At 38.2% G+C, this 18,616-nt stretch overlaps 1 protein-coding gene across 3 annotated transcripts in view; it reads left to right on the plus strand.

Moving 5' to 3' along the window:
* Positions 1-18,616, plus strand: part of LOC145978605 (limbic system-associated membrane protein-like) — a 97,023-nt gene that overhangs the window by 51,750 nt on the left and 26,657 nt on the right. For all 3 annotated transcript variants that reach the window (XM_083111325.1, XM_083111326.1, XM_083111327.1), the window contains exon 7: positions 15,098-15,272. In XM_083111325.1, coding sequence (XP_082967451.1) covers positions 15,098-15,272 — 175 coding nt within the window. The remainder of the gene's footprint in view (positions 1-15,097; positions 15,273-18,616) is intronic.

Raw genomic sequence — 18,616 nt, forward strand, 5'->3', positions numbered from 1 at the left:
TTATTGATGTGACCACTAAGGTGAAAATACGTCTCATCACTAAAAAACATATTATCTAAGATGTCCATCCCATGGTTCATAAACCACTGGCAGTACCTTATTCTTTTAACAGTGTCTGGAGGTTTCAGTTCGTGTACGCAATGTATGCGGTATGCATGCATACCTAATTTCTTTTAAAACACTAAGTTGCTGACCAAGGCAGTTTATTAAGATAAAAGACACTTAACAGGTAACATTTCAACCCTGTATCAGGGTCTTCCTCAGACAAAGAACTAAACTAAAATGATGAAATATACTACGCACAGAAAGATTACATACACATAGCAGGGTCACTAGCCACACAACAACAAATCAAGTTGACAGTCCTTAGCTAGGAAGATTTCTCCAAAGGAATTAAACATATGACCTCTTGACAGTCCACTAAAGGGTCTACTACAATGACAGGTGATTGACAGGTCAAGATTAGCAAGAGTCTAGAACCACCTGTTTACCACTCACCCCCTCACCCTTGCCTTTTTGGATATGGATGAATACCTCCTCCTATGGTCTTCTTCTTTTGTCTTCTTTCTTCCTTGTTCATTCTTCTTTTTCCCTCATTCCTTTTCTTCATCATTTCAACTTTCTCTAACACACTCTTCCATTCCTTGTTTATCTTGAGTCCTCTATTCCAATTCATGATGTCATCTCCTTTCTTTTCTATTTCTTTGGCCTCCTTCCATTTTCTCACTAGTTCTCTCTTCTCTTTTCCTATTGGCCTACCTGAATCCCATTCAACTTCATGTCTTGTTTCTCTAATGTGTTTGAATATGGCATTCCTGTCTCTCTTCAATCTCACATCATCCATGTGTTGCTTTAACCTGTCTTTAAGTCTCTTCTTCGTTTCCTCTATACATATACACTTTCACATCCTCTGCACTTCACCTCGTAGATAACCCCTTCCTCTTCTTCCTCTCTCTTTTCTTCCTTCTTCTTGCTGGCTATACTTAAAACAGTGTGTCCTGCCTTCCTGTAAGTTCTTATACCCACTTTCCTCAGAACCTTCTCTTCCAGTCCTCTGTCTTTTATCTCTTTCCTTCTTCTGTTGATGTTGTGTCTGTCTTTCTTTTCATAGCCATTCTCTTCCAGTTGTTCCCACAGGCTATTAATTTTGGTTTCTCCTTCCCCTTTCTCTGTGCATATCTTCTTTATTCGGTCTTCCATGTTCCTTATAAAATTACGTTTAGTTGCATCACCCACATCACTTCTTTTGTGACAGAACACTCCTGCCGAACACTTCTTTTGATGCCATGTAGCCACAATCCCCATTCCTCTCTTCTTTTTCATCTTAATATCCAAGAAATTTAATGTTCCTTCCTGTTCCGTTTCGAGCTCAAGGAATATTCCTGCTCTCTCATCTTCTATATCTTTAACAAGCTTACTCAGCTGCTTCTTTGTTCCCTTCCATATCCCAAAACAATCATCCACATATCTACAAAACAGACTTAACTTATCTCCTCCTTTCACTATCACTTCCTTCTCCCATTCATTCATAACTAATTCCGCCAGCACAGGGCTCAAGCAAGAGCCTATATTCAGACCTTCACTAATCTTGATGATTTTACTCCCCACTCTGCTGTAGGCATTGTCCCAAATGGTTTCCAGTGCTTGTACTACTCTCACTATCCCATTATCCTATAATGTTTTTCCCCACTTTCTTCCTCACTGTATCCACTACGTGTCCCCTTTTGATGCTCGGGAACATGCTTCTCATGTCTAGGCTAAACATTTAGTTTTATCCCCAGACTCCTTCAGATCTTTTTTAAGGTCCACCACCTGCTCATTGTTTTTCATGGCTCTGCTTTCTTGTTCTCTCACTAACACTTCAATTATCTTTTTTAACTTCTTCTCCAATGGTTCCAAGATATTGTCCCTGCAATCCATCACTGGTCTCAACTTTATCTCTTCTTTATGTATTTTAGGAAAGCCTTTTCAACTGCCTGCCTTCTTCGTGAAATTTTTAAACACCCTCCTCCCACAATCTTTTATGATCTTTTCTCTAATATTGCGTTCCTCTTCCATTCCACAAATCTCCTCATACGTGTCCCCTTTCTGGTCTTCACACTTCTTCTCATACCATTCTTTTTCCATCGCGACTGTGACCCCTCCCTTATCTGCCTTTTCCACCACCACATCGTTCCTTGTCTTGATTCTTTTCATACCCTCCCTTTCCTTCTGGCTCAAATTATCTAATCTTCTCTGTTTATCCATTTCTTTCTTCAAAATAGCTGCTGTTCTTCTTCTAATCTTATCCCTTTCTGCCTCTTCTTCAATCTGTAGCACGGCTTCCTCAATGTCATATACAATCTCTTCATAGTCCACATTTCTCTCCATCACCTTGTCACACTGCGACGCCAAGGACCCCAGGTTTGATTCCCGCTCGGACTTGGTTGTTTGTGAATGTCCATTCATCAATATCATCATCATATCATCACTCATCCCCATCTTCGCAAATTAGCCAAGAGGCACAAAACTTGAAGTAAAATAAACTAAATCAATCTAATCAAATCTCCATCACTTTGAAACCTCGGCCTAATTTAAAAAAAGCTTCCTCTTCCTCCGATATTTGAACGTCTCTGATTATAACCACTCTTCTCCTGCTCTCTTCACCTTCTTCCTCTTCTCTTCTTTCCTCTCTCCATCCCAGTCTTTCTCCTTTCCTCTTCATTCTCTCTAAAGTTTTCTTGCCAGCTTCTAATTTCATGGAATGTGAATTCTCTAGTAAAAATGGTGAGTCCATCTTCTATGGTTTCTTCCATTCTTGCCAGTTACTCCTTTATTGACCTGATTTCATTCTTCCTTTTTCATATTTCATTCCATATCATTTCTCTTTCAAGTTTCTGTACTAACCTCTTCCATCTTCTGGTGTGACAATCCACTACCTTCTTACTTATCTTCAGTCCCTTTGGTGTTGTGCCCTTCTCCAACACTCCCATCAGAATCTTTCTTGCTCCTGCTTGTGTATATCCATACTCTTCAAGTCCTTCCAGTCATTGAGTTTTCTCATCAGCCTCGGAAAATGTCCAATTGTAATATAATTAAGCCTTGTTTCCATATTAAAAACACTAAGTTGCTGACCAAGGCAGTTTATTAAGATAAAAACACTTAACAGGTAACGTTTCAACTCTGTATCAGGGTCATCCTCAGACGAAGAACTCAACTAAAATGATGAAATATACTACACACAGAAGGAGGAGGAGGGTGTTTAAAAATTTCACGAAGAAGGCAGGCAGTTGAAAAGGCTTTCCTAAAATACATAAAGAAGAGATAAAGTTGAGACCAGTGATGGATTGCAGGGACAATATCTTGGAACCATTGGAGAAGAAGTTAAAAAAGATAATTGAAGTGTTAGTGAGAGAACAAGAAAGCAGAGCCATGAAAAACAATGAGCAGGTGGTGGACCTTAAAAAAGATCTGAAGGAGTCTGGGGATAAAACTAAATGTTTAGCCTAGACATGAGAAGCATGTTCCCGAGCATCAAAAGGGGACACGTAGTGGATATAGTGAGGAAGAAAGTGGGGAAAAACATTATAGGATAATGGGATAGTGAGAGTAGTACAAGCACTGGAAACCATTTGGGACAATGCCTACAGCAGAGTGGGGGGTAAAATCATCAAGATTAGTGAAGGTCTGAATATAGGCTCTTGCTTGAGCCCTGTGCTGGCGGAATTAGTTATGAATGAATGGGAGAAGGAAGTGATAGTGAAAGGAGGAGATAAGTTAAGTCTGTTTTGTAGATATGTGGATGATTGTTTTGGGATATGGAAGGGAACAAAGAAGCAGCTGAGTAAGCTTGTTAAAGATATAGAAGATGAGAGAGCAGGAATATTCCTTGAGCTCGAAACGGAACAGGAAGGAACATTAAATTTCTTGGATATTAAGATGAAAAAGAAGAGAGGAATGGGGATTGTGGCTACATGGCATCAAAAGAAGTGTTCGGCAGGAGTGTTCTGTCACAAAAGAAGTGATGTGGGTGATGCAACTAAACGTAATTTTATAAGGAACATGGAAGACCGAATAAAGAAGATATGCACAGAGAAAGGGGAAGGAGAAACCAAAATTAATAGCCTGTGGGAACAACTGGAAGAGAATGGCTATGAAAAGAAAGACAGACACAACATCAACAGAAGAAGGAAAGAGATAAAAGACAGAGGACTGGAAGAGAAGGTTCTGAGGAAAGTGGGTATAAGAACTTACAGGAAGGCAGGACACACTGTTTTAAGTATAGCCAGCAAGAAGAAGGAAGAAAAGAGAGAGGAAGAAGAGGAAGGGGTTATCTACGAGGTGAAGTGCAGAGGATGTGAAAGTGTATATGTATAGAGGAAACGAAGAAGAGACTTAAAGACAGGTTAAAGCAACACATGGATGATGTGAGATTGAAGAGAGACAGGAATGCCATATTCAAACACATTAGAGAAACAAGACATGAAGTTGAATGGGATTCAGGTAGGCCAATAGGAAAAGAGAAGAGAGAACTAGTGAGAAAATGGAAGGAGGCCAAAGAAATAGAAAAGAAAGGAGATGACATCATGAATTGGAATAGAGGACTCAAGATAAACAAGGAATGGAAGAGTGTGTTAGAGAAAGTTGAAATGATGAAGAAAAGGAATGAGGGAAAAAGAAGAATGAACAAGGAAGAAAGAAGACAAAAGAAGAAGACCATAGGAGGAGGTATTCATCCATATCCAAAAAGGCAAGGGTGAGGGGGTGAGTGGTAAACAGGTGGTTCTAGACTCTTGCTAATCTTGACCTGTCAATCACCTGTCATTGTAGTAGACCCTTTAGTGGACTGTCAAGAGGTCATATGTTTAATTCCTTTGGAGAAATCTTCCTAGCTAAGGACTGTCAACTTGATTTGTTGTTGTGTGGCTAGTGACCCTGCTATGTGTATGTAATCTTTCTGTGCGTAGTATATTTCATCATTTTAGTTTAGTTCTTTGTCTGAGGAAGACCCTGATACAGGGTTGAAATGTTACGTGTTAAGTGTTTTTTTTTTAATCTTAATAAACTGCCTTGGTCAGCATCTTAGTATTTTTAATATGGAAACAAGGCTCAATTATATTCTAATTTCTTTGTGGCGTGCCGCCACCTACCAATAGGTTAGCTAACTACGTAGCCAACACCTAGACGAGCATCAAGCATCAACTACCCTTTAAAACATATGAAATCCAAACAAAAACGTGGTCACTCAATGTCAGTGTGCTCAAGACAAATTATGTAATCCCAAAGTGCACGATAAAATGATCACACTGTATAACTCTGAAACAACGTGACATGGAGCAGGTTGGTTTTTTGCAAAATGTTCTACAGCCCAAAAAGTACTTTTTGTTGTCATTTATGTTCTAGGCCCATTTTTCTTAATGGAGGACTGATTACAGTAAAACTTTCCTGCAATATGCTTTAACAGTACCTTCTCCCCCATGTGGAGGAGTTGCAGCCATCCATTATTTTTCAAGAAGACAAAGTGCCGCAACATTTTAATTTGTAATTGTAATTTATTCTCGTTCTGTTGACTACATTGTTGATATTTCTATCTGCATCAGTATAGAACACGTCATTTGTTACATATAACATTAGCATGATTGCAGTACAAATACATCCACTTGATTACATATATGAGATGCAGCATAATTAAAGTTACAAGTATATATTATTACATCGGTTTAATTACATATATGGGTTGCATATAAGCTTAATTAAAGTTTCATACATGTTGATATATATATAGTATCAAATTGGTTATGTGTATGGGTGAGACAGAGAAGGTAGTTTTAGATATGCTGTAGAAATTCTTCTATGCTGTAGGGTGATGTTTCAAATGATATTTTTTTTGTTTTGTTTTTGTATAGCTTAAGATTTCTTTCCTCTTTTATTTCACATGGAAGTTTATTGTATAGTAGTATTCCTGTGTTTCTGGCACTCCTTTTGTATAGGTTTAGTCTGTGGTTGTCTATGTGTATATTTGCCTTTGTTTCTGTGTTATGATTATGTATATTACTATTTTTATTGAAGTTTTTAAGGTTGTGCTTTACAAATAGGAGGCATTCTAATATATATAGGGATGGTACTGTGAGTATTGAAAGTTTGGTGAACAGATTTTTACAAGATGTTTGTAGAGGCTCCTGGACCATAGTTCTGATGATTTTTTTTTTTTTTTTTTTTGAAGAATGAAAACTTTCAACAGTTTTGTTGTTCCCCCATAGCAATATGCCATAATGCATACCTTAGTCTAGATTCTACACTTGCAGAATAGAGTATCTTTGCCATTTTTAAGTTACAGATACTGCTCATTTTCCGAATTGCATAATGTAAAGTGTCTGGTTGTTTACATAGATTTTCAATATGATGACGAAAGTACATGTTTTCATTGGTCTCATGATGTTTGGGATATTCTGGATAGACATTACCCTGGGAGATGGATAGACCATGACGGACTTGGATTCTTTCCTATGGGGGTACATCAAGGATTGTGCATACCAAACGCCTGTTCCAGATGTTGTTACAATTCACAGTAGGATCATTGCAGCTGTGCAAACAGTTGATGCTGATATGCTGCAGTGTGTATGGATAGAAGTGGAATATCATCAAAACATCCTGAGGGCAACCAGAGGGGCACACGGTGAGGAGGTGCACTGACTACTGACCACTGGGGGGGAAACAACCTTAACTTAACTTTTGGAGATGTACAGGGTGGCTCAATAAGTCACTTAACACCCCCAGTACAAGGCCACTGCAGCATGGAACGTGAAAATGGCGATAACCAATCGTTGCCTGGCCAAGGGGGAACCACATTGACATCACCCGCATGGTCGGCAGCCAACTTGAAATCAACTTCAGAAATTTAAATGGGAAGGGGGTCGTGCGACATATCAAAATGGGCTAGAATTTCACCAGGAAAACAACTGTGACATTTGTTTTCACCTAACTTTAATTGTTGCAGAGTTAACAATACCACAAAGTTATAACACATGCTCAATATGACGTCCCTCTTGCACAACACACACGTGTAATCGTCTCTCCCATGACCTTACCACATTCTGAAGAACCTCAGGAGTTATTGCAGTACAGGCATCCACAATGCGTGTGCGCAAATGGGCCAGATCCCTGATTTTCGTAGCATACACCATGGCTTTCAGGTGTCCCCAGAGATAAATGTCCAATGGTGTCAGGTCAGGTGAGCGTGCAGGCCATTCCACAGTCCCTCGGCGACCAATCCAGTGGTGAGGGAATTGTTGATCCAGGTACTGACGGACTATCATCCCATAGTGCGGTGGAGCACCATCTTGCTGGAACCATTCAGGATAGCTCCCATCCTCGGACAGTAAGGATGGTAAGAAAAACTAAATACGCTGACCAAGGCAGTAATTTATTTTATTAAAAACATAAACTAACGTAACGTTTCAACCTTCTAGCAAGGTCTTCTTCAGACTCTGTATCAAGTACAAAAGTAACCAGATACAACAAGAAGGGTAATATATATACACAAACATTACTCCCTCCAGACTATTTAGAAAGTTGTTTGGAACTTTCTAGCAGATGACTTTCACTTTCCAACTTTACTTTCACCTAAAAGGCTAAACACAATTACTTCCATATAGAATGTGGTTGGACTTTTTAATCTCACGCTCTTTTCCCTTCATTTTTCTTCCTTGTCCTCTCCTCTTTTTCTCTTGTCCTTTCCACTCTTTCCAACATCTTCTTCCATTCTTTGTTTAACTTCAGTCCCCCATTCCAGTTCATTGTGTCTTCTTCGCCTTTCTTCTCTATTTCCTTGGCTTCCTTCCATTTTCTCACTAGCATTCTCTTCTCCCTTCCTATTTGCTTAGCCTCATCCCACTCTATGTCATGTCCTGTTTCTCTCGTGTGTTTAAATATTGCATTTCTCTCTCTCTTAAGTCGTACATCATCCCTATGTTGTTTCAACCTGTCTTTCAGCCTTTTTTTCGTTTCTCCTATGTACACACTCTGACATTCTTTACATTTTACTTCGTAGATAATCCCTTCTTCTTTCTCTTCTCTGTTTTCCTTTTTCTTGTTAGCATTCCTCGCTATTCCTAAGATGCTTCTCCCTCCCTTCCTATAAGTTTTAATTCCTGCTTTCCTAAGCACTTTGCATATCTTTTCTGTGGTCTTCCCCATACTCCTTCTCTCCTCTTTTTCTTTCTCTTCCAATTCTCCCCTGCCCGTTTTCTTACTTCTTCTGTTTATGTCCAGTCTATCCTGCTTCTCATAGCCATTCTTTTCCAGCTGTTTCCATAGGCTATTTATTTTGCCTTCTTTTTCACATTCTTTCATGCATATTTTCTTGATTCTGTCCTCCATATTCTTTATAAAATTTATTTTTGTCACCTCACTTACATCACTTCTTTTGTGGCAGAATACCCCTGCTGCACACTTCTTCTGATGCCAAGCGGTTTCAATTTCTTGTCCTCTTTTCCTTTTCATCAATATATCTAGATAGCTTAACTTGTCTTCTTCTTCTATTTCAAGTTCCAATAATATCCCTCTTTCTTCATCTTGAATTTCTTTGGCAAAAATGTCAAGCTGCCTCTTCGTTCCCTTCCATATGCCAAAACAGTCATCCACATATCTGCAAAACAGAATTATTTTGTCACCTCCCTTTTCTATCACTTTCTTTTCCCATTCATTCATAACCAATTCAGCCAATGCTGGGCTTAGACTGGAACCTATATTTAGTCCTTCACTCATTAACATTATTTTATCTCCCATTATACTGTAACCGTTATTCCAAATGGTTTCCAGCGCCTTCACTACCCTTTCACTATCCCATTCTCCTATAATTTCTTGTCCCATTCTCTTTTTAATAATGTCCAAAACGTGTCCCCTCGTGATGCTCGGGAACATACTTTTCACGTCTAAGCTAAACATTGTCGTCTTCATCTCATTTAACTTAAGTCCTTTTATAAGGTCTACTACTTGTTCACTGTTCTTAACTGCTCTGCTTTCTTGCTGTGTTACTAACACGTCAATAACTTTCTTTAATTTCTTTTCTAAGGGTTCCAAAATATTGTTTCTGCAGTTCATTACTGGTCTTAACTTTATCTCCTCTTTGTGTATCTTTAAGACCAGTAATGAACTGCAGAAACAATATTTTGGAACCCTTAGAAAATAAATTAAAGAAAGTTATTGACGTGTTAGTAACACAGCAAGAAAGCAGAGCAGTTAAGAACAGTGAACAAGTAGTAGACCTCATAAAAGGACTTAAGTTAAATGAGATGAAGACGACAATGTTTAGCTTAGACGTGAAAAGTATGTTCCCGAGCATCAAGAGGGGACACGTTTTGGACATTATTAAAAAGAGAATGGGACAAGAAATTATAGGAGAATGGGATAGTGAAAGGGTAGTGAAGGCGCTGGAAACCATTTGGAATAACGGTTACAGTATAATGGGAGATAAAATAATGTTAATGAGTGAAGGACTAAATATAGGTTCCAGTCTAAGCCCAGCATTGGCTGAATTGGTTATGAATGAATGGGAAAAGAAAGTGATAGAAAAGGGAGGTGACAAAATAATTCTGTTTTGCAGATATGTGGATGACTGTTTTGGCATATGGAAGGGAACGAAGAGGCAGCTTGACATTTTTGCCAAAGAAATTCAAGATGAAGAAAGAGGGATATTATTGGAACTTGAAATAGAAGAAGAAGACAAGTTAAGCTATCTAGATATATTGATGAAAAGGAAAAGAGGACAAGAAATTGAAACCGCTTGGCATCAGAAGAAGTGTGCAGCAGGGGTATTCTGCCACAAAAGAAGTGATGTAAGTGAGGTGACAAAAATAAATTTTATAAAGAATATGGAGGACAGAATCAAGAAAATATGCATGAAAGAATGTGAAAAAGAAGGCAAAATAAATAGCCTATGGAAACAGCTGGAAAAGAATGGCTATGAGAAGCAGGATAGACTGGACATAAACAGAAAAAGTAAGAAAACGGGCAGGGGAGAATTGGAAGAGAAAGAAAAAGAGGAGAGAAGGAGTATGGGGAAGACCACAGAAAAGATATGCAAAGTGCTTAGGAAAGCAGGAATTAAAACTTACAGGAAGGGAGGGAGAAGCATCTTAGGAATAGCGAGGAATGCTAACAAGAAAAAGGAAAACAGAGAAGAGGAAGAAGAAGGGATTATCTACGAAGTAAAATGTAAAGAATGTCAGAGTGTGTACATAGGAGAAACGAAAAAAAGGCTGAAAGACAGGTTGAAACAACATAGGGATGATGTACGACTTAAGAGAGAGAGAAATGCAATATTTAAACACACGAGAGAAACAGGACATGACATAGAGTGGGATGAGGCTAAGCAAATAGGAAGGGAGAAGAGAATGCTAGTGAGAAAATGGAAGGAAGCCAAGGAAATAGAGAAGAAAGGCGAAGAAGACACAATGAACTGGAATGGGGGACTGAAGTTAAACAAAGAATGGAAGAAGATGTTGGAAAGAGTGGAAAGGACAAGAGAAAAAGAGGAGAGGACAAGGAAGAAAAATGAAGGGAAAAGAGCGTGAGATTAAAAAGTCCAACCACATTCTATATGGAAGTAATTGTGTTTAGCCTTTTAGGTGAAAGTAAAGTTGGAAAGTGAAAGTCATCTGCTAGAAAGTTCCAAACAACTTTCTAAATAGTCTGGAGGGAGTAATGTTTGTGTATATATATTACCCTTCTTGTTGTATCTGGTTACTTTTGTACTTGATACAGAGTCTGAAGAAGACCTTGCTAGAAGGTTGAAACGTTACGTTAGTTTATGTTTTTAATAAAATAAATTACTGCCTTGGTGAGCGTATTTAGTTTTTCATAATCATGGAAACAAGGCTTAATGGAGTTATAAGGATGGTAAGGTCTGCTCCCGTAGCACAAGCAAGTAGCCCTCTGCATTTAAGTTGCCCTCAATGAAAAATGGACTACCAAGTCTGGAACCCCAAGTACCACACCACACCATTAGCTTCCCGCCTCCCGTCACCTTGCTGGGATCTGTCCAATGTGGATGTTCGGGTGACCAGTACTGCAGATTTTGCTTATTCACCTCCCCCGACACATAAAAATTAGCCTCATCACTGAACAGAATCTTGCTACCGACGGCAGGGTCATGTTGCAGTTGTGCTATAGACCACTCACAAAACTGCAAACGCCTATCTGGATCGTCCTCACTAAGGTGCTGCTGCAGCTGTATCTTATACGGATGCCAGTGGTGGTCACGTACAATCCTTTGAATTGAACCCCTGCTGACACTGCTTTCCAGCTCCAGTCTCCGTATGCTACGGGTTGGGGACTTTGCAAATGATGTCAACACCTTTACAGCAGTACCCTCATCCGTGGCTGTTTTCGGATATCCATGTCGCGGCTTGTCATCCACAGATCCAGTATCTTGAAACTTTGCCAGCAACTGGCTGACGGCCACATGTGACACCAGTTGTCTTGCAGGATTGCGGTTATTGAAGTCTGCGGCAATGTCACGCGTACTTCTCTCCCCTGACATCAATATAATGGCAATCCGTTCCTCACGTGTCAGTGGCATTTTCATTCAGATCAGTGAAAAAGGAAATGTGCTACTCTTGACACGATCAATTCACATCATCACTCTTTTAGACTTTTATGTAAAGACAAAACACAATCGTAATTCCCATGCCAACCAATACTACCAGATATGTACATACCGGTAAGTCAATATCCGGACATTTTCAGTGATTGGTCTGAACAATAAATACCACATAATTACATACTAATGATAATTTGAACAATAAACATTTAAGCAAAAAGGAAAGGACATGTCACTCTTCCATGCGGGAATCCCCCTTAAAGTTAGGTGAAAACAAATGTCACAGATGTTTTCCTGGTGAAATTCTAGCCCATTTTGATATGTCGCATGACCCTCTTCCCATTTAAATTTCTGAAGTTGATTTCAAGATGGCTGCCAACCATGCGGGTGACGTCAATGTGGTTCCCCCTTGGCCAGGCAACGATTGGTCATCGCCATTTTCACATTCCATGCCGCAGTGGTCTTGTACTGGGGGTGTTAAGTGACTTATTGAGCCACCCTGTAGAACATTTAGCAAAAAGAAAACACCTTGCTCTCCTGCTCTATGTCATGTGGTTTCAGAGTTATGTTTGATTATAATGGTAACAGGACTTTTGGGACACTCTGTATTATTGTAATGTTATTGCAATTGTTTTATAAACAGGTCCAGCATTCCAGGAATTATGTTATGTATACTAGTCCAGCTACAATTTGACTCAATGTTTATTCATCACAAAGTCCAGTAATACCCATGCGCCATTGTTTCTATTCATACAGTGTTGCACTGCTACTGTATGCATTGTTAACAGTGGTGTGGTGCGGGTCATAACCCTCCTCTTTTGCCCAGCACCTTACAAGAAAATGCAGGGGAAAATGGCAAAATATAGGTCTAACTACTAAAAGAAGAAGGCATATCCCCTTTTTCAAAATCCTGAGCATCCTCATCATCATTCTTTGCCGTTTCCTGCCTCTGGCTGGATCTGCATAGAATTTTGAATTTGAATTATTTTTTCTTCCATTGACCCTTGATTAAAAGGGCATGGAAAACGTCAATCAAGCCTCTCCATTTTCTCCTGGTCTTCCACCACTCCTCTCTTTCCACAGTGTTCCAATCTTGTCCTCTTCTCCTAACACACTCCACTATCTGCTCTTTCCTCCAACATCTTGGTCTCTCCCTTGGCCTTATTCCCACTCCTTGTGCATGGTAAGCTCTTACTGGTAGTCTTTCTGCATCCACCCTCTTCATGTGTCCGAACCATCTCATATGTGCCTGATCTATTCTGTCCTGAAGCTTCACCACACCCACTGTCTGTCGGATCTCCAGATTCCTTATTCTATCCCTTCTAGTCTTCCCCAATATACTACTTAAAAATTTTATCTCCACTGCCTGCATCTTACTTTTGTCTCTCTCTCTGTCATTGTACAAGTCTCTGCTCTGTACGTAATTATTATCACATAGTATGTGTTTTATTTACCTTATTGCATTTCATAGGTACATCCCTGTTCCATATTAATCTTCGAACACTTTGATATAGTTCAGCACCCATTTCTCCTCTTCTTTTTACTGCCTCACCTATTATTCCACTTCTTTCAATTATGCTTCCTAGATATTTGAAGCTCCACTACCCTCAACTCTTCTATGTCCATCTTTATTCTTGGTTCATTTCTGGCTCTGTTTCTTGTTGTTACTAGCACCTCACTCTTTTCTTCACTGAATTTCATTCCTGCTCTCCTGATTTCCTCATTCAAACTATCAAGCTGTTTCTGTACTTCTTCTTCCCTGTTTCCCCATATTACTAAGTCAGCAGCGAACAACAGGGCCTTCATCTCTTCCTCTCCTATCTTCTTCCCAACCTCTTCGTTAATTGCATCCATGGTAATTATGAAGAGCAGTGGGGAAAGAGCACTTCCGTGTTTTAGTTCATTACTTATACTGAACCACTCCGATGTTCCCACTGGTGTTTTCACACAGCTCTGGTTCACCTTGTATGTGCTCTGTACTTTCCACACTATCTCTTCCTCGACTCCTTTCTCTTTTAGAGCTTTCCAAATCTTTGTTCTGTCCATGCTATCATATGCTTTTTCTATATCTGGGAATACCATAATCAAATCATTTCCTTACTCGTAGTGCCTTTCCTGTATTTGCCTTATAGTGAATATCAGGTCTACTGTTGATCTGCCTCTTCTAAATCGATACTGTTCCTCTCTCATGTTCAGCTCTGCTACTTCCCTTATTCTTTTCTGTAATATTTTCTCATACACCTTTTCACCTGGGCATGTCACTCATTATTATTAATTCCGTTTTTTGGAATAAGTATATCTAGGTTGTGAAAATTGATTAAGAAGCAAAATACAGAGAGATTATGTAATTCAAGTACCACAAAACAGTAATCACCCAAATATTGCTGAATAATAATAAAATATTAATCAAATATATGTGTTGATGAGTGTTCTGAAACCATGGAGTGTAACAGTCTTACAAAAATATAATGTGCATGATGGTAATAAATAAGCCATTTCTTTCTGTCCAGCAACCATGGGCGTCAAGAGGGGAGGGAGATCGAAGGGGTCCATCAAAACCACCCACCTCCTGGAACTTCCATTTCAAGTTACGACAAGCCAGAAAGTTTGTTATTTTCATGGTTAATAACAGAAGTAAAGTTCAGTTAGTTAGTAATTGAAAAGAATAACCAAAATAAAATGAGTAAGATCGAAAAAATTCAGTGCAAAATACAGGAACCATGTTATTTCCATATTCTACCATTTCATTCAAAGAGTATTCCAGTTTTTAAAATTCCAAAAATTAGTTTCGTATGGGAGGTCACATAACGTAATCTTTATGACTAAAATTTTCTCCTAACTTTTGTGTTAATTAGTTAGTAACAGAACAGAATAACTATGCATTTCAGTACGCTAACTGTATGGAATGTAAAAAAGAAGATAATGAAAAAGAGCTGTGCTTCATTCATCTGGTATATCAAGTAGAACAGTCTTCCCAGGGATGTAATAATAATAATAATAATAATAATAATAATAATAATAATAATAATAATAATAATAATAATAGGTTTATTTCTATTAGTTTATAATAATCATTATATTATTATTATTATTATTATTATTATTATTATTATTATTATTATTATTATTATTATTATTATTATTATTGCTATTCAACTTTTATCAATGGCCTAACCCCTCTACAAAAATTTCTCGCAGCGCTCATGGCACCAACTGATAGTAATTGTTTGAAAAATATGACAAAACACTTATGATTATTTAGCCTGAGCTTCTATCAAGTGTACAAGAATTAATTTCAACATTGCTTCTGGAAAATTAATAAAATATCAAAAATCTGTCTGTGAGTGCCATGCCATCTACACACATAACAGGATCTGGAAGGAACACATGCACCGTGGAAATAATTGTGGATCTGTGCAGTGAATGACTGAACAGAACAAAATACTATATTATTACAAGTGAAATATATTACTCGTATGTTCATATTAGTACAACTCGATTTTTTCAAACATATAGGTAGTGTGGTTGAAGGATGGCATTATTGTTGGATCATCTTCCCACATATCAACACAAAGGCATGGAAACAAATATAGTTTGCTGTTTAATTCAGTCAGAGAGTCAGATATTGGAGAATATACATGCTTGGGAAAGAATGACATTGGAGAAGATGAAACAACGTTAGAACTTTCAGGTAACAATAACATTATTATTGTGCTCGATTGGTGATACTTACATTATATATACACAGTGCCTTTCTTAACCTCAGTGGCCGTGGAGTAGTGGCTAGCTCGGCGAGAAGTAAGAGCACATCTGCGAGCATTTAGACCTGCAACTGAATGCTGACTTGCCACTGGATGCGTCAGTGCTTCATTATCCAGATAGCTGGTGTCCAGTTTGCACATGTATGTGAAGTGTTAAAGTATTAACAAGTGTTTTAGATTGTTTTCTTTTAGTTTACGTAGTTTACTGGTGCTTTTCTGTAGTCTAATTATGCCACATACAATTTAAAACAACAAAGTTTTATGTACGACTCTTATGTCATTAAGAATTTTTGTAGGGAAGTTAGAATACAACAGAATTCCCAGATGTTTCTGTTCCACAGTGTTCAGATACTTGTGAACAGGGTCTGTTCTTGATAAGAAGTGAAGGGTAAAATGGCATGTGATTACTGAGGAGAAACTAGATAACATTGGAGAATGATTAAAATATATCAAACTCACAAATCCCTCCGGTGGCTTGCACAAGAAACAGACATTTTCTTGTCGTCTGCATGGCGAGCTACCAAGCTTTTAATCCTGAAACCATAAATTAGAAGAATTGAAATAAAATATCAGGAGAGTAATTGAAGCAATTTCGGAAGAGGAACTGTGTTAGTGAAAATTTCCTTAAAAAATGCCATAAATGTGTGGGAGCAGGAGGACATCCTTTCCAACACCTCTCACAACAAGGTACATGCTTATTTTAATTGTAACTGTCCATGTTATTGTACGAGCTTATTTCATTACATAGCCAGCGATTACACTTGCACAGATGTTGCATCCAGTTTGCCGTCAGACGCACTCTCATTGACCGATTGACTGTCATGCAAGCTGCTGCTCTGCGGACACCTAGGCCAAGAAAGGCACTGTAGATTACTGGGATGGCATTTTTATTTAAATATATGTTTTCTTCTCTTCCTTTACATTATTTTCAAATATGAGGTTTTCAGGAGTATTTTTTGTGGTGCTAGTGTGTCCTCGGGAAAGGTTCTCATATGATGGTTATATCTACACTACATATTCATATTTATGAAATTACAAATGGCCTGCAAAGTGGTCATGCAGTCTAAGGTGTCAGGTTTTAGGCACAGGCTATGGAATGCATGCTCCTGGAGAGAAACAAAACAGCTCTTCTCATGAGATTTTGGCCAGTGTATGGGACCGCTGGTCATTGTTAAAAAATTGGGGAGCCACAAATGAGTAGTGTAACCTTGTCACGGAGACCTACAACAACAACTGGAGGTTTATCATGCTGACCCCATGTCACTCTGTAACTTGTTGGATGACCTCTGTCGAGGCATGTGGGAGTGAGACCAGCAATCGGCAGGTAGACCCTGGCCCTCAAGGGCTGTTGCAGCTTGTATTAGTATTTTATTATTATATTATTATTAGGAATTACAATACAAATGGATGTTCGCAGGAAGCTCATCCCTTATTAGCTGCTGCCATCTAAAGGCCAAAAAGTGGAGCGTAGAAGCCCTGAAGATGAATTTCTCATAATATTTCAACTTATTACAGAATGTTCAATCCTGCTAAAGAAGTAAACTTAATTACCACTATGTACTATTTAAATTAGATATTTGTAGAATTTTGAGGACTTCAGTGCCCCTGAGCTCTCCTCCTGGCAATATGCCTGGTCAACTGAACTGACGAACAGTGGACTAATGTTTTGTTCATGAACAAGATGTGATTCATTCTTCATGGGGATTTCGCAGGTACCCGTGGCAGAGTGGTTAGCACATTGCACTACGATGCCAGAGGTCCCAGGTTCGAATCCCAGCCTGAGCATGGATGTTTGTGAGTGTCCATTCATCAATTTAATCATATCATCACTCATCCCCATTTTCGCAATCAGTTAAAGGAGGCACAAAAGTGTAGTAAAATAAAGCAAATCAATAAATCCATGGGGATTTCCACTGGGTTCACATCAGAGAACACAGGGAACCTTCTCAAACATTACAGAAACAAGACCATTACAGATGAAATGATATAATGGTTTGGGAAGGCACAATGCTAACAGAGAAAATATCTCTTCACAAGATTCTTCAGGACAACTGATATTGATACCTACATGTATGTGTGTGAACAATATTTACCAAATGTCCTGCTAAAAGCTAATCGATCCTGCTTTTTTTTAGTTCAGCATAGAACAGTTAAATATATTCTCTATGTTTTATACAATGAACCATTGAATGATTAGCAACTTTGTATGGTTTAGAACCACAAGAGTATAATATTTTAGAATTTTTGTGTTCACTTCGGTTTATTGTTAGAATCACAGAAATTTTTGTGTACAATTTAAATATCTCTTCTTCTCCTTCATGTACTTGTGTTTGTTGTGAAGTGGATACAAAAAACATCAATGGTAAATAGTTGTCAGCTCCCAACTGGAGAAGGTTTATGGAAAAGAAAGCCCTGTCTGCCAAATGTTAATGTGAATTATATGCAGCGGCACCAACTTATATGGACTTGTGTGGCCTGAGCCCATGCAATAATTTGCCTTATATTATATTTCATTTTAGAAATATAGTCCCCGTGCTTAAGAAAACAAAATATTTCATCAGTATGTACTTAATAAATTCTCACAACTTAATTACTGAGTGTTATCAAAAATATTTCATAATTTGTTACATCTCCAACATGATTTATTTACATTAACCGTGGCCACATCAGGAAAGTAGTGGAGGATAAGGGCTTATAACCAGGATGAGTGTTAATAAGCAACTCTCAAAATAGGCAGGCAAAAAAGCACCAGAAAATACAAATTATACACTACAATTGATGAACATGGACAGATTTTTCATTTTCCTGGAATAGACACTCACAAAGCAGTTATCTTCAAAATAGCAATTATGGCTAAAATAGGCAAAAATAGCCACTATAAAATTCAGAAATGGCCTGAAACTGTTCATAAATGTAAAAGCCTATATTTTCTGGCCAAGGAACAAAAAAGGCATTTTAGGGCAAATCTCTCAGCCTTTTTATGACATATTATTGAAAAAAGTTATAAAACAAATCCCCAAGTTCAGCTCACCTGTTTTTTTGTTTTTTTTTTCAAAAGTTTGCTCCACTGATTACATGCAAGTATTCAATTCTTTCCTTCTTTCTCAAAATATGTCTAGTAAATAGGAACAAGGCTCATATATTTCCAAAATATTACATCAAACGCAAGCATATATAAGTGGCTTGATCTTCCATGTTATCTGGTAAACTAACTTTTTTCAAATAAATTGCTGCAAAATTTGTAGTTGTCGGACTTCTGTTTTGCTTTCACTTG

Source organism: Lepisma saccharinum, chromosome 25 (genome assembly GCF_977018435.1).
Source record: "Lepisma saccharinum chromosome 25, izLepSacc3.1, whole genome shotgun sequence".
Lineage (NCBI taxonomy): Eukaryota > Metazoa > Arthropoda > Insecta > Zygentoma > Lepismatidae > Lepisma > Lepisma saccharinum.